A 20,883-nucleotide genomic window follows, 5' to 3' on the forward strand; every position below is an offset into this window, starting at 1 on the left:
CAAATTACAACCACTAAGCATTAGAGAACAAAACAGGTATAAGGAAATAAGCAATTTTTTTTTTTTTTTTTTTTTTTTAGATTGAGAACTTATTTGTGGAGAGATGGGAAGCGGGAAAGAATGCAACAATCACCGAGGCGTCCAAGGAAAAATAAAAACAAAGATAACCTGTAAAAATATAATAAATCTTCACTATGCATATTACAACACGTTGGAACCAACAGTACCGATCTCCTGAACAGAACTGCTGTAATAAAGCTTCATATTCACCAGGTCCGTATTAAACATCTCTTCCTTTTGAAGATCCGTCTGCTATGATTAAGATCCAGCAATCCACCCCTTTGGCAGTGATTTTGGATATGAGGACATGAGACTGAAACCCCGAGTTCCTAAGTTGGTTTTACCTGACAAGAGGAACTGACAGTGATGCTGGCGGGAAAACCCTATGAGCGAAGTTTCCTCCATCCTGGCTCCCCTCCCCCTTCTTCCCACCTTCAAGAAAATTAATAATCCAAAAAAGAACTATGTATCAGCCAAGAGCGCAAAAGTTCATCATTCCACCTGAATGCAGCAAGGCCCACGCGCACCTGCGGGCAGAGAGGAGGCTGCCGGGTCCCCGAGTGGGCAGCAGCTTGGGCCCCAGCGAGCACGGCGGCCTAGCGCCGCAGGATGGCAAGCGAATAGGCCCGGCGCCCGGTCTCCCGGCCTAGAGCAACTCCCTTCTCCACAATGGTGGGTGGTTTAGCCCCTTCGCGCTACCTGAAACGCAAGAATCGCCTCCTGGTGGGGCAGGGAAGGATGTGGGGGCGCTAAGACAAGCAAACGGGGCCTAGAGACCGCGGCGGGCAACTGCCTAGGAGAAAGAATGGGGGGAGGGGGTTGCAAGAGGGGAGAGGAAAGGGGCTCCGCAGGGATCGGGAGGCCAGCGGACCGGTGGGCTGGAGACTTCGGGGCAGAGAAGCTACCGGCTACGGCCGAAGGGGTGGGGCAAGGCCTGCGTGACGGCCAGGGCCGCGGCTGCGAGAACCCCGAGGTGGGGTGAGGGTCGGATCTCGGCCTCACCTAAAGTCCTTGTCGCTGGATGTCATTTTTTCCAGCAAATTGGAAATGTGGTACGAGGCGCTCGCCATGTTGACGGCCTCGATCCCGCCCGCTGGCGCTGCTGGAGCTGCCGCCCGCTGCCGCTGCCGCTGCCGCCGCCGCCGCCGCCGCCGCCGCCGCCGCCGCCGCCACTGGAGCTCCCCCTCTCGCTCGCGGCGGCTCCCGCTTCCAGGGTCGCAGCGCGACGCCGACGCTTACTAGGGAGGCGCCTCGACGGGCTGCCCCCTCCCTGGCGAGGCGTGGGCCTGTCCCAGGGTAAGCCGAGGCTACAGAGCCAGCCTAACGACGGCGCTGTTCGCGTGAGAACGAGCTCATGGGCGGCGGGGCGTACAGTAGGGCCTCTACGGGGAGCCAGACACTTCCACTCAGGGCCGTCTCGCTCCCACTCGCTCCGCACTCGCTCCCTAGGGCAAAAGGCCAAAGCCCGCCTCCTTCGCTCCGGGGGCGGGGGCGGCAGACGCGGGACGCTACGGAAAGCTAAGGTCAGAGTTCACGGAGGCCTCCCCACGCACGCTGTGGAGAAGAGAGTTAAAAGACAATTCGGTTGGCTGAAACCTGTGTCAGTTTTCGTGTGACCCGCCTTTTGGAGGCATGACAACACAAAAAAAGGGGCTGTTCTCGCGAGACTCTAAAGCGACGGTTAAGGGACAGGAGACGAGTGGAGCAAGTGGGCCTTAATCTGAAAATAACTTGATTATTTAATGACATTAAGAGAAAAAGATTACGAGCTTTGAGAAGGAGGAAGCCTAGGAGTAACGACAGTTAAGGAGTTAGCTTGCGGAACCAACATAAGAATTTATAACAGGGAGGTGTCGTTTGGGATCAGACGCGTGGCCTGCATTGCCTTAACCACCCTGGTGTAATGTTGCCACGTGAAAACCACAAATCCCAGAATTCAGTCGGGTGATATACTGGCTCAGAATGTGATTGGCTGCGGGAACTAGTAGCTTCCTCATTGGCTCCCGTGGAAGGAGTGAATGCTGGGATTTGCAGTCTGATGGGGGAGCCGTGCTGGGTAAAAACCTTAGAATCGTCGCGCACTCCGTTTCTGCCGCGGATTCTTATATTCTCTAATACAGGCTTTTTCTGTTATGCGGTATCTGCAGAGCAGGCTGCTGCAGTTTGGCCAGGCGCATTGCGGAACAGTTGGTGTTCTTGCCAGAGGCCTAGCAGCAACTTCCTAGCGCTACTACTTGCACCTCCCAAGGCAGCTGAGCCTCCCCACTTCTCTGGCCAGACACACTCCTACCGTGCATCGTAGAACCACCTCTCTGACGCCAGCAGGACCTTAGTAAGAGTAGTGGGTATGCGACGGATGGCTGTAGTCAGGCCCTACTGATTTCAAAATAGCTAAAAGACTATCTCTGTAGTTAGCTTTTGTGGCCTTGATGGACCTGCAGCTGTGTATTGTTCCCTCAGACATACAAATTCGTGGAGATGAGTTATGAAAGTATTTAGTATCCAAGTTTTTCATCTGCTTAATATTTGGGATTTTAAACACAAGTTTTGCCAGCTAGGGATCAACATCCCTGAAAGTGTTAGGGATGGAGCTAGCTGACAGGACTTTCTAAAAGAACAGAGAGCCTGGTGAAGAGATGAAAAATCAATCTCACTTGATACTCCTGTTAAAAACAACAACAAACCTTTAAATAGCTCTCTACTAACACATAACTCAAATCCGATCAAATCTACCTGACCTTTACCATTGTTTTCTGTATTCATCAACTATTACTGAGTACTTCAAAGTCAGGCAATAGGAGTTAATAAAACAGATGAAACTTGATTTAGCCTCATAATATGTGTCTAAATTTCACACATACCTCTGATCTGCTCTCATGTATCCTTTTACTTAAATGTATGTAATATAAAGGCCGGGTGCGGTGGCTCATGCCTGTAACCCCACCACTTTGGGAGGCCGAGGCGGGCAGATCAGGGCATCAGGAGTTCGAGACCAGCCTGGCCAATATGGTGAAACCCCATCTCTACTAAAAATACAAAAATTAGCTGGGCATGGTGGCGCGCCTGTAGTCACAGCTACTCGGGAGGCTGACGCAGAAAAATTGCTTGAACCCAGGAGGCGGAGGTTGCAGTGAGCCGAGATCGTGCCACTGCACTCCAGCCTGGGCGACAGAGTGAGACAACGTCTTAAAATGATGATAATAATATATACGAAATATATGATATTTTTTCTCCCCAGTAATGCCATATTTCATTTTACCAATCTGCCATGATTAATATATCTTTCATCAGACTGTCCTTAGTGCTTCAGCCACAATTAATTGCCTTTTGCTCTGAATAGCCTTTCCACCGTATTTAATGTAAAACACACACACACACACACACACACACACACACACACACACACAAAGAAGCAGGTCTTTTTTTGTATGTGTGGACCTCAAGGCCTCAGTCATTTGGTATTATCAATAATACTTTCTTTTAGCCTGTGTCCACTCAGAAAGCAAATCATGGTTTGTCTTTTTCTGTGTGTAAATTTTTTCACTTTTGAATTTCCAGCTGAACTATAATATTTGGAGTCAGATTCCTTAAATATAAATCATGTTTACAGCCACTTACTTGGTGTCATAGGCAATTCATTTTCATCTTTCTCAACTTCAGTTTCTTCGTGGGTAAATGATGATCAGGATATTACCTCGGGTTGTTTTAAGAGTTAAATAACTCCTAACCTCAGGTGATCCACTGGCCTCAGCCTCCCAAAGTGCTGGGACTACAGGCATGAGCCACCATGCCTGGCCCAGCCAAATATGGTGAAACCCTTTCTCTACTAAAAATACAAAAATTAGCTGGGCATGGTGGCAGGCACCTGTAATCCCAGCTACTCAGGAGGCTGAGGCAAGGAGCATCTCTTGAACCCGGGAGGCAGAGGTTACAGTGAGCCGAGATCGCGCCATTGCACTCCAGCCTGGGCAGCAAGAGCAAAACTCCATCTCAAAAAAAAAAAAGTTAAATAAAATATCCTATATAAGGTGCCTAGCACATTTCCTAGACCATAATAATAATATTTATAACTAATATTTCCTACATACTTAACGAAGGTCCAGAAAAGCATAAACATTAGCTATTGTTATATTATTTTAATCTTTTATTTGTTCCTATTCCCAAGTCATTCTACACAACCACTTCAGAGTTGTCCAAAACATTGTTTTTATAGTACTACTTACTTATTGAAAACATTCAGTGGCTGACTATTACAGAATAAAGTCCAAATGTTTTGGTAGTTGGTGGCCTTCATTTGTCCCTAAGCTTTTCTTTCTGACCTTTCTGTCACTGTTCTAATATAGAAATTGCTTCTACTAAAGTTTTGAGTCCTTCAAAGACAAAAGTACAAGTCTTTATATATAATAATTGTTATAATTATGAGCATTTTTAAAATTTATTTTTTTTTTGAGACAGAGTCTTGCTCTGTAGCCCAGGCTGGAGTGCAATGGCGCAATCTCGGCTCACTGCAACCTCTGCTTCCCAGGTTCAAGCGATTCTCCCTGCCTCAGCCTCGCACGTAGCTGGGATTACAGCACGCCCGGCTAATTTTTGTATTTTTAGTAGAGACAGGGTTTCACTATGTTGTCCAAGCTGGTCATGAACTCCTGACCTCAGTGATCTGCCCACCTCGCCCTCCCAAAGTTCTGAGATTACAGGTGTGAGCCACTGCGCCCGGCCTTTATGAGCATTTTTTTTTTCCTTGAGAGGGAGTCTCACTCTGTTGCCCAGGCTGGAGTTCAGTGGCACAATCTCCACTCACTGCAACCTCCGCCTCCCATGTTCAAGCAATTCTCATGCCTCAGCCTCCCAAGTAGCTGGGATTACAGGTGCCTGCCACCATGCCTGGCTGATTTTTTTATTTCTAATAGAGACGGCAGGGTTTCACCATGTTGGCCAGGCTGGTCTTGAACTCCTGACCTCAGGTGATCTGTCCACGTCAGCCTCCCAAAGTGCTGGGATTACAGGCGTGAGCCACCATGCCCTGCCGAGCACTTATTTATGAGTCAGGCATTGTATTAACTCAATCCTCAGAACAGCCCTATGAGATTGGTGTTTTTCACATTTTAAGTATGAGAGGCACAAAGAGGGTAAGTAACTTCATAAAGGTCACCCCTGCTCGAGACTAGGAATGTGAAATAAAAGTAAATGGAATTAAAACCCTCTAAATTTTCACTAAAGCAATTCTGATATGGCATGAAATAAAGAAAACATCAAAATTCTTAGGGGAAAAAAGACCCTCCAGGGCTTTGTATGGCTTTCCATTCTTCTGCCCTGTTATTACAGGGAAGCTCTGCTGTAGGATTTCCCAAGTTGTGAAACCTAGAACACTAGTTCCATAAAATAATAGAAGCAAATACTCTTGGGTCTTGGGTTATGTGTTGGCTGGGGAAAGGGGATGTTGTTGCTGAGGAGGGTTGTGGTTAAGAGAAGAAGTGCAGGAAACAGTTTTCTTAATAGTACCATGTCTCCAAACTTTTTTTTTTTTTTTGAGACATAGTCTCACCCTGTCACCCAGGCTGGAGTGTGCAGTGGTGCAATCTCGGCTCACTGCAACCTCCACCTCCCGGGTTCAAGTGATTTCCCTGTCTCAGCCTCCTGAGTAGCTGGGATTACAGGTGCGCCCCCTTGCCCGGCTAATTTTTGTATTTTTAGTAGAGACGGGGTTTCACCATGTTGGCCAGGCTGGTCTTGAACTCCTGACCTCAAATGATCGGCCCGCCTCGGCCTCCCAAAGTGCTGGGATTACAGCCACAGCGCCCGGCCCACAGAACATTTAATATGGCAGCATGTAAGAGGAATATGTAGTATGCAGCTGCTTGACACATTTGAGCATAGAATTTAAAGTTGTACCTGTATCATCTCAAGGAAAGAGAATACCGTGACCATGAAACATAATTTGAAAACCGTTGTTCTGTAGGTAATTTTTTCTGAACCTAGTGCTGAATGGATGATGGGGAGGAGAGAGTCTTGGCAGAAAATTAGTTTGATGTTCATTTTTAAAACAGCCTTCTGCCAAGTACATGTGGCCCGTGCTCAATTTCTACATTTGTTGTAAATGAGTTAAAGGGAATAAATAGATCTATATTTATTCAACTGGTTGGTAATTTCTGAAATAAAATTCTGAGTTGAATGTCAAAGCCGATACGTTTTCCCGGCAGGCCTTGCTGGGCTGGGGCGGACGCGGCTAGGCGGCTGATCCGAGCGCCCAGGGGCCACCTGGGCGGGGAGGGAGGCGGAGTCTTACCTAGGGTCCCTCGCGACGCGCCAGCCCTAGGCGCCCGGGTTCTGCCAGTCAAGAGTTGGAACGCAGCACCTTCCCTTCCTTGAACTCTTCCTTCTGCAGAAGGGAGCTCAGTAGAACTTTGTTGTTTTGCCTTTTACTCTGGGGTGAAAGAAGCAGATGATAAGGAGAAAATAATGAATGTCAAAGGAAACGTAATTCCTCCAATGCTGGTTGTCTCAACTGCGATTGTTGTGGTTTGGAAATGTATCAACACCCAAGAAGGCTCTCTCTTGTGGATGTATCACTTAAAACACCCAGAAGTTGTTGACGGCGGCGGGCAGAAGGGCCGGTGGTTTCCAAGCTGCTTCAACAATGGGACCCACAATCCTTAAGCAGAGGAAGAAGAAGACATAGACAAAGAAAAAGAGAAATAAAAAAGAAAAGAAGATGACAAAAAAAGAGCTTCGGCTATGGAACTGGTTTAATCCATACGATCGCCCAGAGGTGCTGACGGTGACCAGTTGGAATGAGCCGGTTGTGTGGGAAGGCACTTAGAACAGAACCATCCTAGAAAATTATTATGCCAAACAGAAAATTACTGTGGGTTGACGGTTTTTGCTGTCGGAAGACATGTAGAGTATTACTTGAAGGAGTTCATAGCATCTGCTGATAGGTACTTCATGGTAAGCCACAAAGTCATGTTTTACATCATGGCCGATAATATCTCCAGGATGCCGTTGATAGAGCTGGGTCCTCTGCGTTTCTTCAGAGTGTTTGAGATCAAGCCCGAGAAGAGGTAGCAGGTCATCAGCATCATGGGCATGAAGACCAACAGGGAGCACATGTTGGCCCACATCCAACAGGAAGTTGACTTCCTCTTCTGCATGGATGTGGACCAAGTGTTGCAAGACAATTTTGGAGTGGAGACCCTGGGCCAGTCCGTGGCTCAGCTATAGGCCTGGTGGTACTGGACACATCCTGAGGAGAATACTTAGGAGAGGCAGAAGGAGTCGGTGGCATACATTCCATTTGGCCAGGGGGATTTTTATTACCACGCAGCCATTTTTGGTGGAACACCCATTCACTTTCTCAACATCACCCAGGGGTGCTTTAAGGGAATCCTCCAGGACAGGAAAAATGACCTCGAAGCCAAGTGGCATGATGAAAGCCACCTAAACAAGTATTTCTTCCTCAACATACCCTCTAAGATCTTATCACCAGAATGCTGCTGGGATTATCATTATAGGCCATCATGCAGATATTAAAATTGTCAAGCTATCTTGGCAGCAAAAAGAATATACGTTGGTTAGAAATGATGACTGACTTCAAATTGTGCCAACAGTTTTTTGAATTTGAGAGAATTATTATTCTGGCTACTTCCTCAGAAAACAATTTTAACTTTAAGAAAATATTAATGAAACACCAACATTGCAATCACATACTATCTCTCCTTGTAACTTTGAGCATTGTAATATGAGAGAATGAATCTATGGTAATCAGGTGTAAATTCCCAGTGATTTCTTATGTATTCTGAATTTGGGGGAAGTACTATCGGCTGAACCAGAAAGAACTTGTCATAGGCAAAGATAAAGCCAGAAACAGGCCAGGCACGGCGGCTCATGCCTGTAATCCCAGTACTTTGGGAGGCCAAGGGGGTGGATCACCTGAGGTCAGGAGTTCAAGACCAGCTTGGCCAACATGGTGAAATCCAGTCTCCACTAAAAATTCAAAAAATTAGCCGGGCATGGTGGCGCACACCTGTAATCCCACCTACTCAGGAGGCTGAGGCAGGAGAATCACTTGAACCTGGGAGGCAGAGGTTGCAGTGAGCCAGATTGTACCATTGTACTCCAGCCTGGGCAGCAAGAGTGAAATTCCATCTAAAAACAAACAAACAAAACTCTACATGTGTCAGATAACATCCTGGAGAAAATCAGGTGGTAAGGGAAGTGTTGGCAGCGAGATATGGTTGTAGGGGGTTATACCCTTGATTTCAATGTTTTCCTGTTTCCGATGGATCTAAAGAACATGGAGTTTTTATTTGCAGCAGGGGAACTTTCAGTAAGGACACCGTTTGCCTTGGCAATCCTCAAAATACTTCAAGAACAGATTGTTTCGGGCCATCTGTAGTCCATTCTTTTCTCATCAGGATGTCATTTGGTTTCTGTGTGAAAGTTTGGTGGAGATTCCCAGTAGATATTATGATGGTGCATGGTCAGAGTCCCAGGGAACCTGAATGAACCAAGGTGCTCAATGTGAAGTGAAAACAGCCTCAACATGAGTGCCATGAAATAGCAAAGAGAGAGTGCAAGAGAGGGGCTGATCGCTGTGGGGCAGTGCCACCTTGCAGGAACACATGCCATGAGGTTGGTGCTTAAATACATCATGGATCCAGGCACTGAATGGGAGGCAGTATGGGTGATTTCCAGCTTGGTTGACCCCATGACTGACAAACAGCAGGGACTTGAATGGAAGGTGCTTCTTGTTTTGCCCAAGTTGTATTCGGTCTACCAGACTCTGCAACTTATGTCTTCAGATCCTTGGTGAGGAGATATGGATGCTGTCAGAGAAGGCAAACGCCTGCAGTGGATAGAAGAGGTTTTCAAGGAGTTCCATTTCCAGAATGTGGGCTTCATCAGAGGACAATGGATCATCAGCTAGTCCCACCACTTAGCTAGTCTGGACCTCAGGGTTCCCGTGCCCCTCATACCCCAACTTGGAGGGCTGACATCAAAGAGTAAACTGAAGAAATCAAGTAACCTCTCATTTTTCATCTGCACTATGGAAGTGTAACAACTAGACGTGTAACCAGCAAAAGGGTTCGGCCATTTGTTTATAGAAAGGAGTCAAAATAATAATGAGATGTGAAAGAAAGAGAGCAAGACTTTACTACTTGTGTTAGCAAGGGGAAGAATGGGTGAAATTTTAAAAAATTTCCACTCTTCCCTTTGTGGAGGGAAGATAGAGATTTTTAAGGAGAGAGGGGTTTGGAATGTAGGAGAGGAAGTGGGTATGAGGTGGCACGGTTTGTTTTAATGACTTATTGTGAATTGTTGTTTTATTTGGTGAAGGCCCTGGTGTCATTTTGGGCTTTAATTAGGTTACAAATTAATTGCAGTCAATTTTATGGTCAATTTTTGTTTTTTCTTGGAGATGGGGTCTCACTCTGTCTCCCAGGCTGGAGTGCAGTGGTGTGATCTTGGCTCAATGCAGTCTTGACCTCCCAGGCTCAGGTGATCCTCTCCTACCTCAGCCTCCCTAGTAGCTAGGGCCACAGGCATGCACCACCCAGCACAGCTAACTTTTTGTATTTTTTTTTGGTGGAGACGGGGTTTCACCATGTTGCCCAGACTGGTCTCAAATTCCTGGGCTCAAGCAGTCCTCCCACCTCGGCCTCACGAAGTGCTGGGATTACAGGTGTGAGCCTTTGCATCTGGCCTATAGTCAGTTTTTAGCTGGGAGTGAGTTTCAGTCTTGACTGGGGAGAGAATTTTGGAGGTGTCTGGTTTGTGTTAGGATTTGGCCTTTGACATTTTGTGAGTATGGCATGTACTTAACAAGGATGTAAGTAAATAAATATGCATAAGGCATGGGAGTATAGTATGGGAAAGAAGGGGAGTGGCAATTTATAGTACATTTTGAGGCTGTATTTTAAGGCAAAAGGAAGCAGATATATAGTTTGTCTAAAGTTATATTTTGAGATTGGGAGAAGGGAGGAAAGAAAACATTTTGAGGTTGTAAAACACATTTGTGGTTTATTTTCAAGTTATATTTTGAGACTGGGGAGAAAGTTGGAAAGGAAAAAAAGTTTTAAAATGCAGTTTGAAGTTAAGCTGTTTGGTTGTAATTTTTATTGTCAAATTTTATTTTATTTGTATGGAAAATGGCTGCCATAATTGTTTTGGCTATTTTTTTGTTGAGAAGGGGCATAGTTTGGGGGTATTAGAATGGAATTGATTTATTTGGATTTGGAAATATTTATGAGTATTTGGGCCTATAGACAATCTTTATTGGAGTGTTATAGTTTGAGGTTTAGAAAGTTTTGGGGAAAGTCTGTCTTACAGTTTTACACAGAGGGTATAATAGTAGTAAGTTTTGTAACACAGGGATATATCTACCCCTGTAGGCCAGGCCAATGTTATAAGTAGTTTTTGTCACTAACATGGTCCTGACCTGAATTAGAATGTCCCCTATTGATTTAGTGACAATGTAGGGTCACACATAGATTTAATTTTTTGGTGTATATTTTGTAGGGCTATTTGAGGCATTTTTGAATTTTTTAATTATGTAGGGTTTTTATTGTTAATTGTAATTGGATGTGATGACAGGTTGGCTAATATATATATTTAATAGGCTGTAAATAGGGATATGAATATTTATGAAGGTGGCTTTAAGTCTTGTTTAGTTTATGAGGGTGGATTAGTTTAGTTAGTTGTTTTATTTAGAAGGTAGTATTGTACATGGGCTAGGCCTTTTTATGTGATGAAGGCAGAAAAAAGTTTATTAAGAGGCATTTTTATGGAAATGGAAAAGCAAAGATTAATGTTGGAAACTATTTGGATGTTAAAGTACTTTTAGTTATAGAGGAGGAAGGCATTAGTAATTTGACGTTTTCTTTGTCTGTGTTATAAGGAATAAGCTTTAGTTTGTAAGGCCTCAGGAAAGAGGTAGTAGTAATTTTATTGAGTTTAAGTTAGAAAAATAAAAGAAAAAAATTGAAAATATTAGTTTGGAAATTTGTACTCTAGAAAAAATTTAGGATTTAGTTAAAATTATAGAAAATAATAAAAACTCAAAAACAGTGGATAAGACTAGAATTTAATTACAGGTGTATTATAGTTAGGTTTTTTTGAAACTTTTTTTTAGTTTTTGTTTTTATTAAAGACAAATTATAATAGGACAAATTTATAGGCAAAATAAGTTTTAGTTTTATTATATTTGGCTTGTGTATTTGTATAAAGTCAGTAAGAATAATTATTTGTCATATAGGCTTTTTTAAAAATTGGCTTTGTTGGAACTTTGTTATAGTGAATTTTAGATTAGATCTTTTGAAGTTTTGAGTCCAGTCATGGGTTTATTTGTGTCTTTAAATATTTGTATTAAATGGGCAAATTTTTTCTTTTGAGGTCTCAAGAAAACTTGGGGCTGTGGTTCCTGTTAGAAAGTGACACTTTTTATTTGTTATAGGTTAAGAATTTTGTATAGACACTGTATAGGCAAGGTATGAGGTTAGTTTTTTAAGTGGTTTTTATTGGCTTTATAGGTTAATTTTGATATTTTAAAGTAGTTTGTAAGTATGTTTTTTAAATTAAAATTTTGGTAAAATAGTGTTTTTAATTTTGTGTTATAAAAGAAAATAGATTTTTATTGAATTTATGTAAATAATAATGTTGTTATAAATTAAGTATATGTATAAATAGTTTGTAAATTTTGGAGAGATTAGCTAGAGAAAAATATGTCTTAAATTTTCTTTATAGGAGTGTATTTTATCTGACTATTGAAAGTTGTCAATAGCTAAAAAGAAAAAGTTTTTTGGACTTTGTAAAACAGAAGAATTAACAGTGTTTTAAATAAAAAGTTATAAAAATATTTTTTATTAGTATAGTTTATGTAATTAATTTGTTTTGTTTGATATGTATGAACACAGTAGGTTTTATGGGAGTCTTGAATTTTTTTTATTTTACTGGCATAATTTTTAAAGTTATTAGATATTTGTATTTAAGAGTATTTATTAGAGTTTTCTAGTTGATTATAAAATTGTTTTGAAAATAATTAAAACAATTGTGGATGACAAAAGTTTTAAAGTCATCATGGTTAAAGCTTGGTTACTTTTGTGGCACATAATAACTTCATATAATTATTATCGATATATATTGAAACAGAATTATAGGAATTTTATATAGTTTTGGAATATATATTGACAATATATTTATGTAAATATAGCTTAAAGAAGAAAGTCAAACACTATTTTATCCTTAACAATCTTTTTGTATAATTTTAATACATTAAATGTCAAATTGATTTTCTTGGACTTTAAGGGACTTAATATTTAAAGAGTCGATTAGATTACAAGAAGGCTTAAAGCCAGGTATGATGGCTTGCCCCTGTAATCTCAGCACTTTCAGAGGCTGAGGTGGGAAGATTGCTTGAGCCCAGGAATTTAAGACCAGCCTGGGAAACATGGGGAAACCGCGTCTCTATAAAAAAATTTAAAAATTAGCCAAGTGTAGTTGTGCACGTCTGTAGTCCCAGCTACTGGGGAGGCTGAGGTGGGAGGATCACTTAAGCCTGGTAGATGGAGGTTGTAGTGAACCATAATTGTGCCACTGGACTCCAGCCTGGGCGAGAGAGTGAGACACTGTCTCAAAAAAAAAAAAGAAAAGAAAAGAAAAGAAAAAAGGCTTAATTTAGAATTTGACTTTGAAAAGTTTGTCAAGTATTCTAGGCTTAAATACTTGATATTATAAAATAAATAAAATTTTAGGTTATTGTCAGTTATTTAGTACAAGTGATAAATAAAAAAAATTTAAGACAAAAATCTCTACTCATTGATAGAGGGAGACTGTTTTTTAAATAGGATCCAATAAAAACAGCATGAGGCCAGCATGTCTCTTTTTTTTCTTCTTTATTTGTTGCTTATTTAAAAGGCAAATAAAAATCTTTTATTGTTTTTAATATTATATGAAAGTGTTGTTTAAAAGAGAAAGGTAAATTTTACTTTTGTATTTGTGTATTATTAATGTTAAACCCAATTTTTAATAAAACTTTGTTTATTTAATTATAATGACTATAAGGTAAAATTTTTATAAAATTTTTATAACTATAACTTTTTGTTAAAAAGTAGATTAATTTTTTGAGAAAACCCTGTTATTTAGACACACGGTCCCATATTTTGGCCCTGGATTAGTATATTTTTATTTTAATGTTTAACCAATGGAGAGACTAAATAATTCCCTTTAAATTTTAGTCAACTTGTTTATGCTTATAGAACTTTTAAAATAAGATGAACTCTTTACAAATTTTTTACATTTATTTAAATTTTTAATTTTGTTTTGTTAAGGTAATTTTTAAAACTCTTTGGATTAGACAAAATTATATTTTTTAACAAAAATCATATATACATATATATATATATATATATATATATTTTTTTTTTTTTTTTTGAGACAGAGTTTTGCTCTCGCTGCCCAGGCTGGAGTGCAATGGCACATTCTTGGCTCACTGCAATCTCCAGCTCCCAGGTTCAAGCGATTCTCCTGCCTCAGCATCCCGAGTAGCTGGGATTACAGGTGCCCGCCACCACACCTGGCTAATTTTGTATTTTTAGTAGAAACGGGGTTTCTCCATGTTGGTCAGGCTGGTCTCAAACTCCCGACCTCAGGTGATTCACCTGCCTCGGCCTTTCAAAGTGCTGGGATTACAGGCGTGAACCACTGTGCCCGGCCAAAAAATTGTATTTTTATACCATTTATAACTTTTTACTAAGAGCAGATTTAATTTTTTAAATATATTTTTTGTATATTTTGTATGTAAAACTGTTTTTTAGTAGTTTTAGCTTTTTTTTCAGACAGTCTTGCTCTGTTGCCCAGGCTGGAGTGCAGTGGCACCATCTCCGCTCACTGCAACCTTCACCTTCTGGGTTCAAGCGATTCTCCTGCCTCAGCCTCCTGAGTACCTGGGATTACAGGCATATGCCACCACACCTGGCTAATTTTCATAATTTTAGTAGAGACAGGGTTTCACCGTGTTGGTCAGGCTGGTCTCGAACTCCAGACCTCGTGATCCGCCCACCTCGGCCTCCCAAAGTGCTGGCATTATAGGTGTGAGCCACTGTGCCCAGCCAAGTTTTAGCATTTTATAGATGAGAACCATTCTACAATTTTGGAATATGTTTTTCATATAATAAATTTTTTAATTGGAAATGGCACAGACATTTAATAAGCATCTATAATGATTTTAAGATTTTAAATTATGTACAAAGTTTACTTATAAGCATTTATCTCATACATACTCAATTTTTTATTTTAATTGTTTATTTAGATTACTTTTGAAAACAGATATTATATAGGGATGGTCATGATTTAAAGTTATTTTTTTCTTAACTATTTCAAAGTTTATGAACATAAGGTGTTTAAGAATTTAAACATTAAACACATGGACATTTTGTTGATCATTTAGAAGATTTAGTTGCTTTTATTCAATATTAAGTGTTTTATTTATTAAAAATTATATAAGCAAAAATATTTTGGTTTTGGGTGGGTTTATACTTTTATAATTTTTATGCCAAATTTTGACGCCTAATAATATTTGGCAGATATGAATATGAAACCATTTAATAAATAGACTCAAACAAAAATATACGTTAATAGTTTTTTAAACATTTTAAATGTTATTTTATTAATAATTTTTAAGGCAGGCTTATTTATCAAAGGTGCATGTGAACTTGAAAAGCATTTGGGCTTGATTTTATTTTTTTGAGACAGGATCTCACTCTGTCACCCAGGCTGCAGTGCAATGGTGTGATCATGGCTCACTGCAGCCTCAGCCTCCCCAGGCTCAAGTGATCCTCTCACCTCAGCCTCCAGAGTAGCTGGGCTACAGGCATCATCACTATACTCAGCTAGTTTTTATATTTTTTTAAGAGACAGGGTTTCGCCCTGTTGCCCAGGCTGGTCTCAAACTCCTGGGTTCAAGCAGTCCACCTTCCTCAGCCTCCCAAAGTGCTGAGATTACTGGCATGAGCCACTTCACCCATCCGGGATTAATTTATGAGTATTCACTTACCTACATGTCAATTTGATAGTATGTTAGACACAAGACAGAATGTAACTATTATATTATGTACCCATAGCTAAACATATATACATACATACACAAAGATTCAATAGCTTTTACCTTGGAGCTCTAGTCATGAGACAGCACCACCAACTCACAGACATATAAAAGATAGCTGACTCTTAGGTTATTTTTTTGATAAAATTGGAACCTGTTCACATGGCTAAACTTGGTTTGCCCTGCTAGGTAATCTAAGCAAGGCTGTGAACCAAAATCTGGGGTAAAGTAGTCTTTATGGCAGTTTGGTTTAACAAAACCTTTTTAAAATATATACTTTAAATGAGTTTTAATGTTTATATTGTAGTTAGGCCATAAATAATGAGTCTTCTCTCAGTACTAGCAGTTTAGTAACAGTAGATTTAAAGCAGGCAGGAAAAAGGAAGATAGAGTTTTATAAGACTCTATTTAACTCTATAGTGTAGGTTCACTCTTTGAGCTTTGAATTTTTTTGTTGTAATTTGTCTATCAGTTTAAAATGTGCAGAGAAATGGGCCATAATATGTAACCACTTGGAGTTTCAAAGAGAAGAACAAAATTAGAGGCCAGAATGTTGGAAACTGTTTTTCCCTTTCAAAGTTAGACCCCTAGATTGAACAGAACAAGGGAAAGAGAAAAGAAAGGAATGGAGAGGAAAGAGGTCAAGTTTTACAGGAGGGCTTGTGAGCCTTTCAGCTACTGTAGGTGTGGGGTCAGTACCCCCAACCCACCCTTATTTATCTCCCATCAGGGAGAGCCTTAGCACCCCAGACCTACATGGAGTGGGACAAATATCTCCCACCTCCACAAGTCGCCAGTCAAGGTGAGCCATTTCCAGCCAGAGGGAGTTAAGGGTGCTTTGGGCCCAGAGGAGTAAGGCTGTGGGTAGCTTCCAAGATAATCAAGAGGATGAAGTTGGAAGAAGGGGAAAGAGAGAGATCAGGGCCCATACACACACAAATATCACAAAACGGCCCCCCAGGTGACAGAGTTGGATGTGAGCAAAGCCCTGAGGATGCCACAAATACAAACAAATACAAATGTGTACAAATGGCTTGCTTCCAAACAAATCCCCATACGGGTCTGGGTAGAGTTCCACATTTCATATCTTAATTTTAACCTGTCCTCCTAGATGATTGAGTCGATGCGAGCAAAGCCCTGAGTGTGTCACAAGTACAAATGCATAAAAATGCCTAAATGGTGATGCCAGCAGCTAAGTCTAAACAGAGCAGAGCCCCAGCAACACCCCAAAAGAGGCAGAGGAAGGTTGGGTGCACACCAACAACTCAGTTCCAAAGTTTGTCAACTTCTTCAAAATGTCACTTTCTTTTTATCAGCAAAGCATTGGAAGCAGCAGATGCCATGGCAGGAAAAGAAAGGGAGGTTCCCTGAAACAAAGGTGCCCAGGCAGCTGCTGGGAGCTCCTCTAATGTTCTGGCCACAGGGTCAGCTAGCCACGAGCAGCTGGCACTCACAGGAGGCTCCATGCCCTGTCTGACAGGGGATCGGTCTGGCAGGCCCAGGGCCCCCTGGAATGCACGGTGCTCTCCGAACTGGCCACCAAAAATTGTATCCGGCAAAAGGGGTCCACGGTTTGTTGTTTGTGAAAAGAAGTCAAAATAATAATGAGGTGTGATAGAAAGAGAGCAAGACTTTATTATCCATGTTAGCAAGGATAAGAGCAGGTGGGATTCTTTCCAAAAATGTCCACTTTCCCTTGGCGGAGGGAGCACAGGTTTTTGTTTTGTTTTGTTTTGTTTTGTTTTTGTAGAGAGGGGTTTGGAATGCGGGAGAAGAAGGGGGCTAGGAGTTGCCGGGTGGTGCAATCTGCTGCAGTTGCTTATTTTTAATTACTGTTTTATTTGGTGAAGGGGCCAATGCCATTTTGGGCCCAAATAGATTATAAATTACTCAGTCAATCTTTTGGTCAATCTCTAGCTGGGAGTGAGTTTCTGCCTTTACTGGGGAGAGATTTTCAAAGGTGTCTGGTCCATATCAGGATCTGGCCTCTGAAGCTTTTAAGGAAATATATGACCAGATATGTGAGTGTGTCACGCACTTAAGAAGCATTCAAGTAAATAAATATGCAGAAGACATGGGAGTATAGTACAGGAAAAGAAAGGGAGTGGAGGTTTATAATACATTTTGAGGCTGTATTTTAAGATGAAAGGAAGCACATATGTATTTTGTCTCGAAGTTATATCTTGAGATTGGGGAGAACAGAGGAAAGAAAATATTTTGAGGATATAAAACACATGTGTAGTTTATTTTAGAACTGTATCTTGAGACTGGGGAGAAAAGAGGAAAGGAAAAAAGGTTTTAAAACCTGGTTTGAAGCTAAGCTGTTTGGTTTGTAGAGACAGGGGTTTCACCATGTTGCCCAGGCTGGTCTCAAACTCCTAAACTCAAGTGATTGACCTGCCTGAGCCTTCTAAAGTGTTAGGATTACAGGCATGAGCCACCGCATCTGGCCTATTTGTTTCCATTGCCAAGCGATTTATTTGAAGAGCCATTGCACTAGTTTGATGCATAGTGCAGTGGGCTTCTTTGATAAAATGAAATTTACATTTTTCTCTACCATTTCACTGTGTCTCCTACTTCAATCCTTGCCAAAAAAACTCACATCCAATAAAATAAAACAATTAAAAAAAACACAAAAATCCTGAATTAGTGAGCTTTGAAGGAGAAGAAGTAGACTACACATCAGTTAAGAATCTTGCTTCTCTATTACTCAAGTTGTCTTGGATCCAGTCTGGAGTAGGGAGAATTTAATGGTTTAAGTCCTGAACCAAAGAAATGATCTAGCCTGAAAGTTTAGAGAAAAGGGTTGCTTCGGAGTCAATTTTTTGATTTTTAAAAAATTCACTAAAATTTAAATCTCCAATGGACAAATTCAAGATCTCGTTAATGGTAATTATGGTTATTCTTTTTGTTTGTTTGTTTGTTTTGGTTTGGTTTGGTTTTTTGAGACGGAGTCTCAGTCTGTTGCCCAGGCTGGAGGGCAGTGGCACGATCACGGCTCACTGCAACCTCCACCTCCTGGGTTCAAGTGATTCTCCCGAGTAGCTGGGATTACAGGTGCACGCCACCACACCCAGCTAATTTTTTTGTATTTTTAGTAGAGACGGTTTCACCGTGTTGCCCAGGCTGGTCTAGAACTCCTGAGCTCAGGCAATCCACCCGCCTCATCCTCCCAAAGTGCTAGCAGGCCTGAGCCACTGCACCCGGCATTAATGGTTATTCTTAAATGGTTTTTAAAAATAAAATTCCTGCTTTACAATTAAATAAATTATTTTCTCAGTTAAAAAAAAAGCTGATATGTTAATGGGGAAAAGGGCAGTTCTGATTTATGTTTCAGTGTAGACAGCTTCACACTCGAACAGACACAAAATGCTTCCTGTTACGTATCATTTATCAATACTGAACTCAATTTAGATACAAAAGGAAGTAAATGCTACATAAGACTAATCTCGAGGAGATTTATTTCCAATTGTTGGGAAACAACCCAACAGCTAGAGATGTTCCTGTGATCTCCTCTCTTCTAAACAACTGCTAGAAGGTCTTGGTTAATATTTAGTGGCACTCTAAATCAAATGTAATTGTGATTCTGTGAAAGGATTTTTTTTTTTAGAGTTAGAAATACATTTGCAGCATATTAGAGAAAATGACAAAGATTATTTATGTCACAGAGGTACTTCCTTTGGAATATCTACTAGTTTTATTCTTACCTTTGACTTTAATGATGGTATTATATTATCCATCATCTGGCATTTAAAGATAATAACATTTTCTGATACGAATTGATAAGTGCACTGTCCGGGATTTTCAGACAACTAAAAATATAACTTTATAATGTAAAGATGGTTATCAATTTTGACAGAAGGATGCAGAAAAAAGTGCTAGAATTCAGCAAATGCTGCAATTTGCTTCAAATATAGATGTTGTGCTGATGACTTACCTATTGCTTTAAAAGGTATTCTGCTCACTACCAAGTGCAAGTTTTGATTTTTGAAAAAAAAAAGATGTTAAAGAGTAGAGAGAAATTATGAACCCAAAGGATTAGGGACTGGAAAAAATTATGATAAAATGAAGCTGAATAAATAGGAATTTTAATGAAAATAAATGTGATGAAATAGTACTGAGATTTTTTTAGCAATGGATATTTTATGCAATGATATTAGTCCATCGTTACTACTTATACTAGTAAATGAAGTAGTAAACATATTCCATTCTAGAAAAGTGCTGATTATATAAAATGTGTTTTGCTATATTAACATCTTTTTGGAAAAAGTAAACTTTTCTATGTGACCTAAGAAGAGAAACTGAAGTAAACACTCTTTGTATTTAATGAAGAAAGCAATAAAAACTTTGCATCAATTCCTAGCAAGTGTCAGGGCTTTGCTATAAAGAATGTGGTTATTAACATTTAAGATATGTCACAATCTATAATTGGTTTAGAGAAAAATATTGATTGATTTTGTAAATGATTACTTTTAACAGTTTAACCATGATTTAAAACAAGAGAAAATATTTGCAAAACATGTATTTGACAAAAGACTTGTATTCAGAATATGTAATCAATTCACACAACTCAGTAATAAGAAGACAGAAATCCTGATTTCAAAACATGCAAAAGATTTGACCAGGCATATCACCAAAGAAGCTACAGGATGACAAATAAACACATGAAAAGGTGCTCAAAATCATTAGTATCAGAGAAAGACAAAGCTACAATGAGATACCACTAAATGTTTCTTAGAATCATTAAAATTTAAAAGGCTTATCATACTAAGTGTTGATAAAGATATGGGGCAACTGGAACTCCTATACATGGCTGCTAGAAACAGTTTGGTAGTTTCTTAAAAAGTTAAACATACATCTGCAGCCATTCCATTCCTAGGTATTTACCTAAGAGAAATGAAAGCATATGTCCATACAAAGACAAAGAACATGAATATTCATAACATCTATTTGCCATAATCCCAAACTGTAACAAACTACCTGTCTACCAAAAGATGAATGGATAAACAAATTGTGTTACTTCCAAGCAATACAGAAGAGTGAAGCATGTATACACGGATGCATTTCTTTTTTTCTTTTCTTTTCTTTTCCTTTTCTTCTTTTCTTTTCTTTTTCTTTTTTTTTTTTTTTTTTTTGACGGGGTCTTGCTCTGTCGCCCAAGCTGGAGTGCAGTGGCGCAATCTTGACTCACTGCAGCCTCTGCCTCCAGGGTTCAAGTGAGTCTCCTGCCTTAGCCTCCCAAGTAGCTGAGACTACAGGCATGCACCACCATGCCTGGCTAAGTTTTGTATTTTTTAGTAGAGACGGGGTTTCACCATGTTGCCCAGGCTGGTCTGGAACTCCTGGGCTCAAGTGATCTGCCCGCCTCAGCCTCCCAAAGTGCTGCCTCCCAAAGTGGGCCATAGTGCCCACCCAAACATGGATGTATTTCAAAGTCATTCTAAGTGAAAGAAGTCAGGCAAAAAAAGAATAAAAGGTAAAATCTATGAGTCTATTTATAAATAATTCTAGGAACTGCAAACTAATCTGTAGAGACAAGAAGCACATCAGTGGTTACCTGGGGATGAGGATGGAGAGAGGGACTACCAAATAGATTAGAGTTCTTATTAAAGGGCTCATAAAGGGGCTCCCAAATAGATTAGAATGATGGAAATATTTGCTATTTTAATTGTGGTAATGATTTTACTTGTGTGTATATATGTCAAAACTCATCAATATGTGCACTT

General features: G+C 40.3%; 1 protein-coding gene and 1 pseudogene across 2 annotated transcripts in view; one reads left to right on the forward strand and one right to left on the reverse strand.

Annotated features, from left to right (window-relative positions):
- Positions 1–3,670, reverse strand: part of CAND1 (cullin associated and neddylation dissociated 1) — a 47,826-nt gene extending 44,156 nt beyond the window's left edge. For both annotated transcript variants that reach the window (XM_003824783.5, XM_034935484.3), the window contains exon 1: positions 1,063–3,670. In XM_003824783.5, the coding sequence (XP_003824831.3) occupies positions 1,063–1,130 (68 nt within the window). In that variant the 5' untranslated portion in view covers positions 1,131–3,670. The remainder of the gene's footprint in view (positions 1–1,062) is intronic.
- Positions 3,671–3,780: 110 nt separating this feature from the next.
- Positions 3,781–11,633, forward strand: LOC100994203 (N-acetyllactosaminide alpha-1,3-galactosyltransferase-like; annotated as a pseudogene).
- Positions 11,634–20,883: the final 9,250 nt, after the last annotated feature.

This window comes from Pan paniscus, chromosome 10 (genome assembly GCF_029289425.2).
Source record: "Pan paniscus chromosome 10, NHGRI_mPanPan1-v2.0_pri, whole genome shotgun sequence".
NCBI classification, from domain to species: domain Eukaryota; kingdom Metazoa; phylum Chordata; class Mammalia; order Primates; family Hominidae; genus Pan; species Pan paniscus.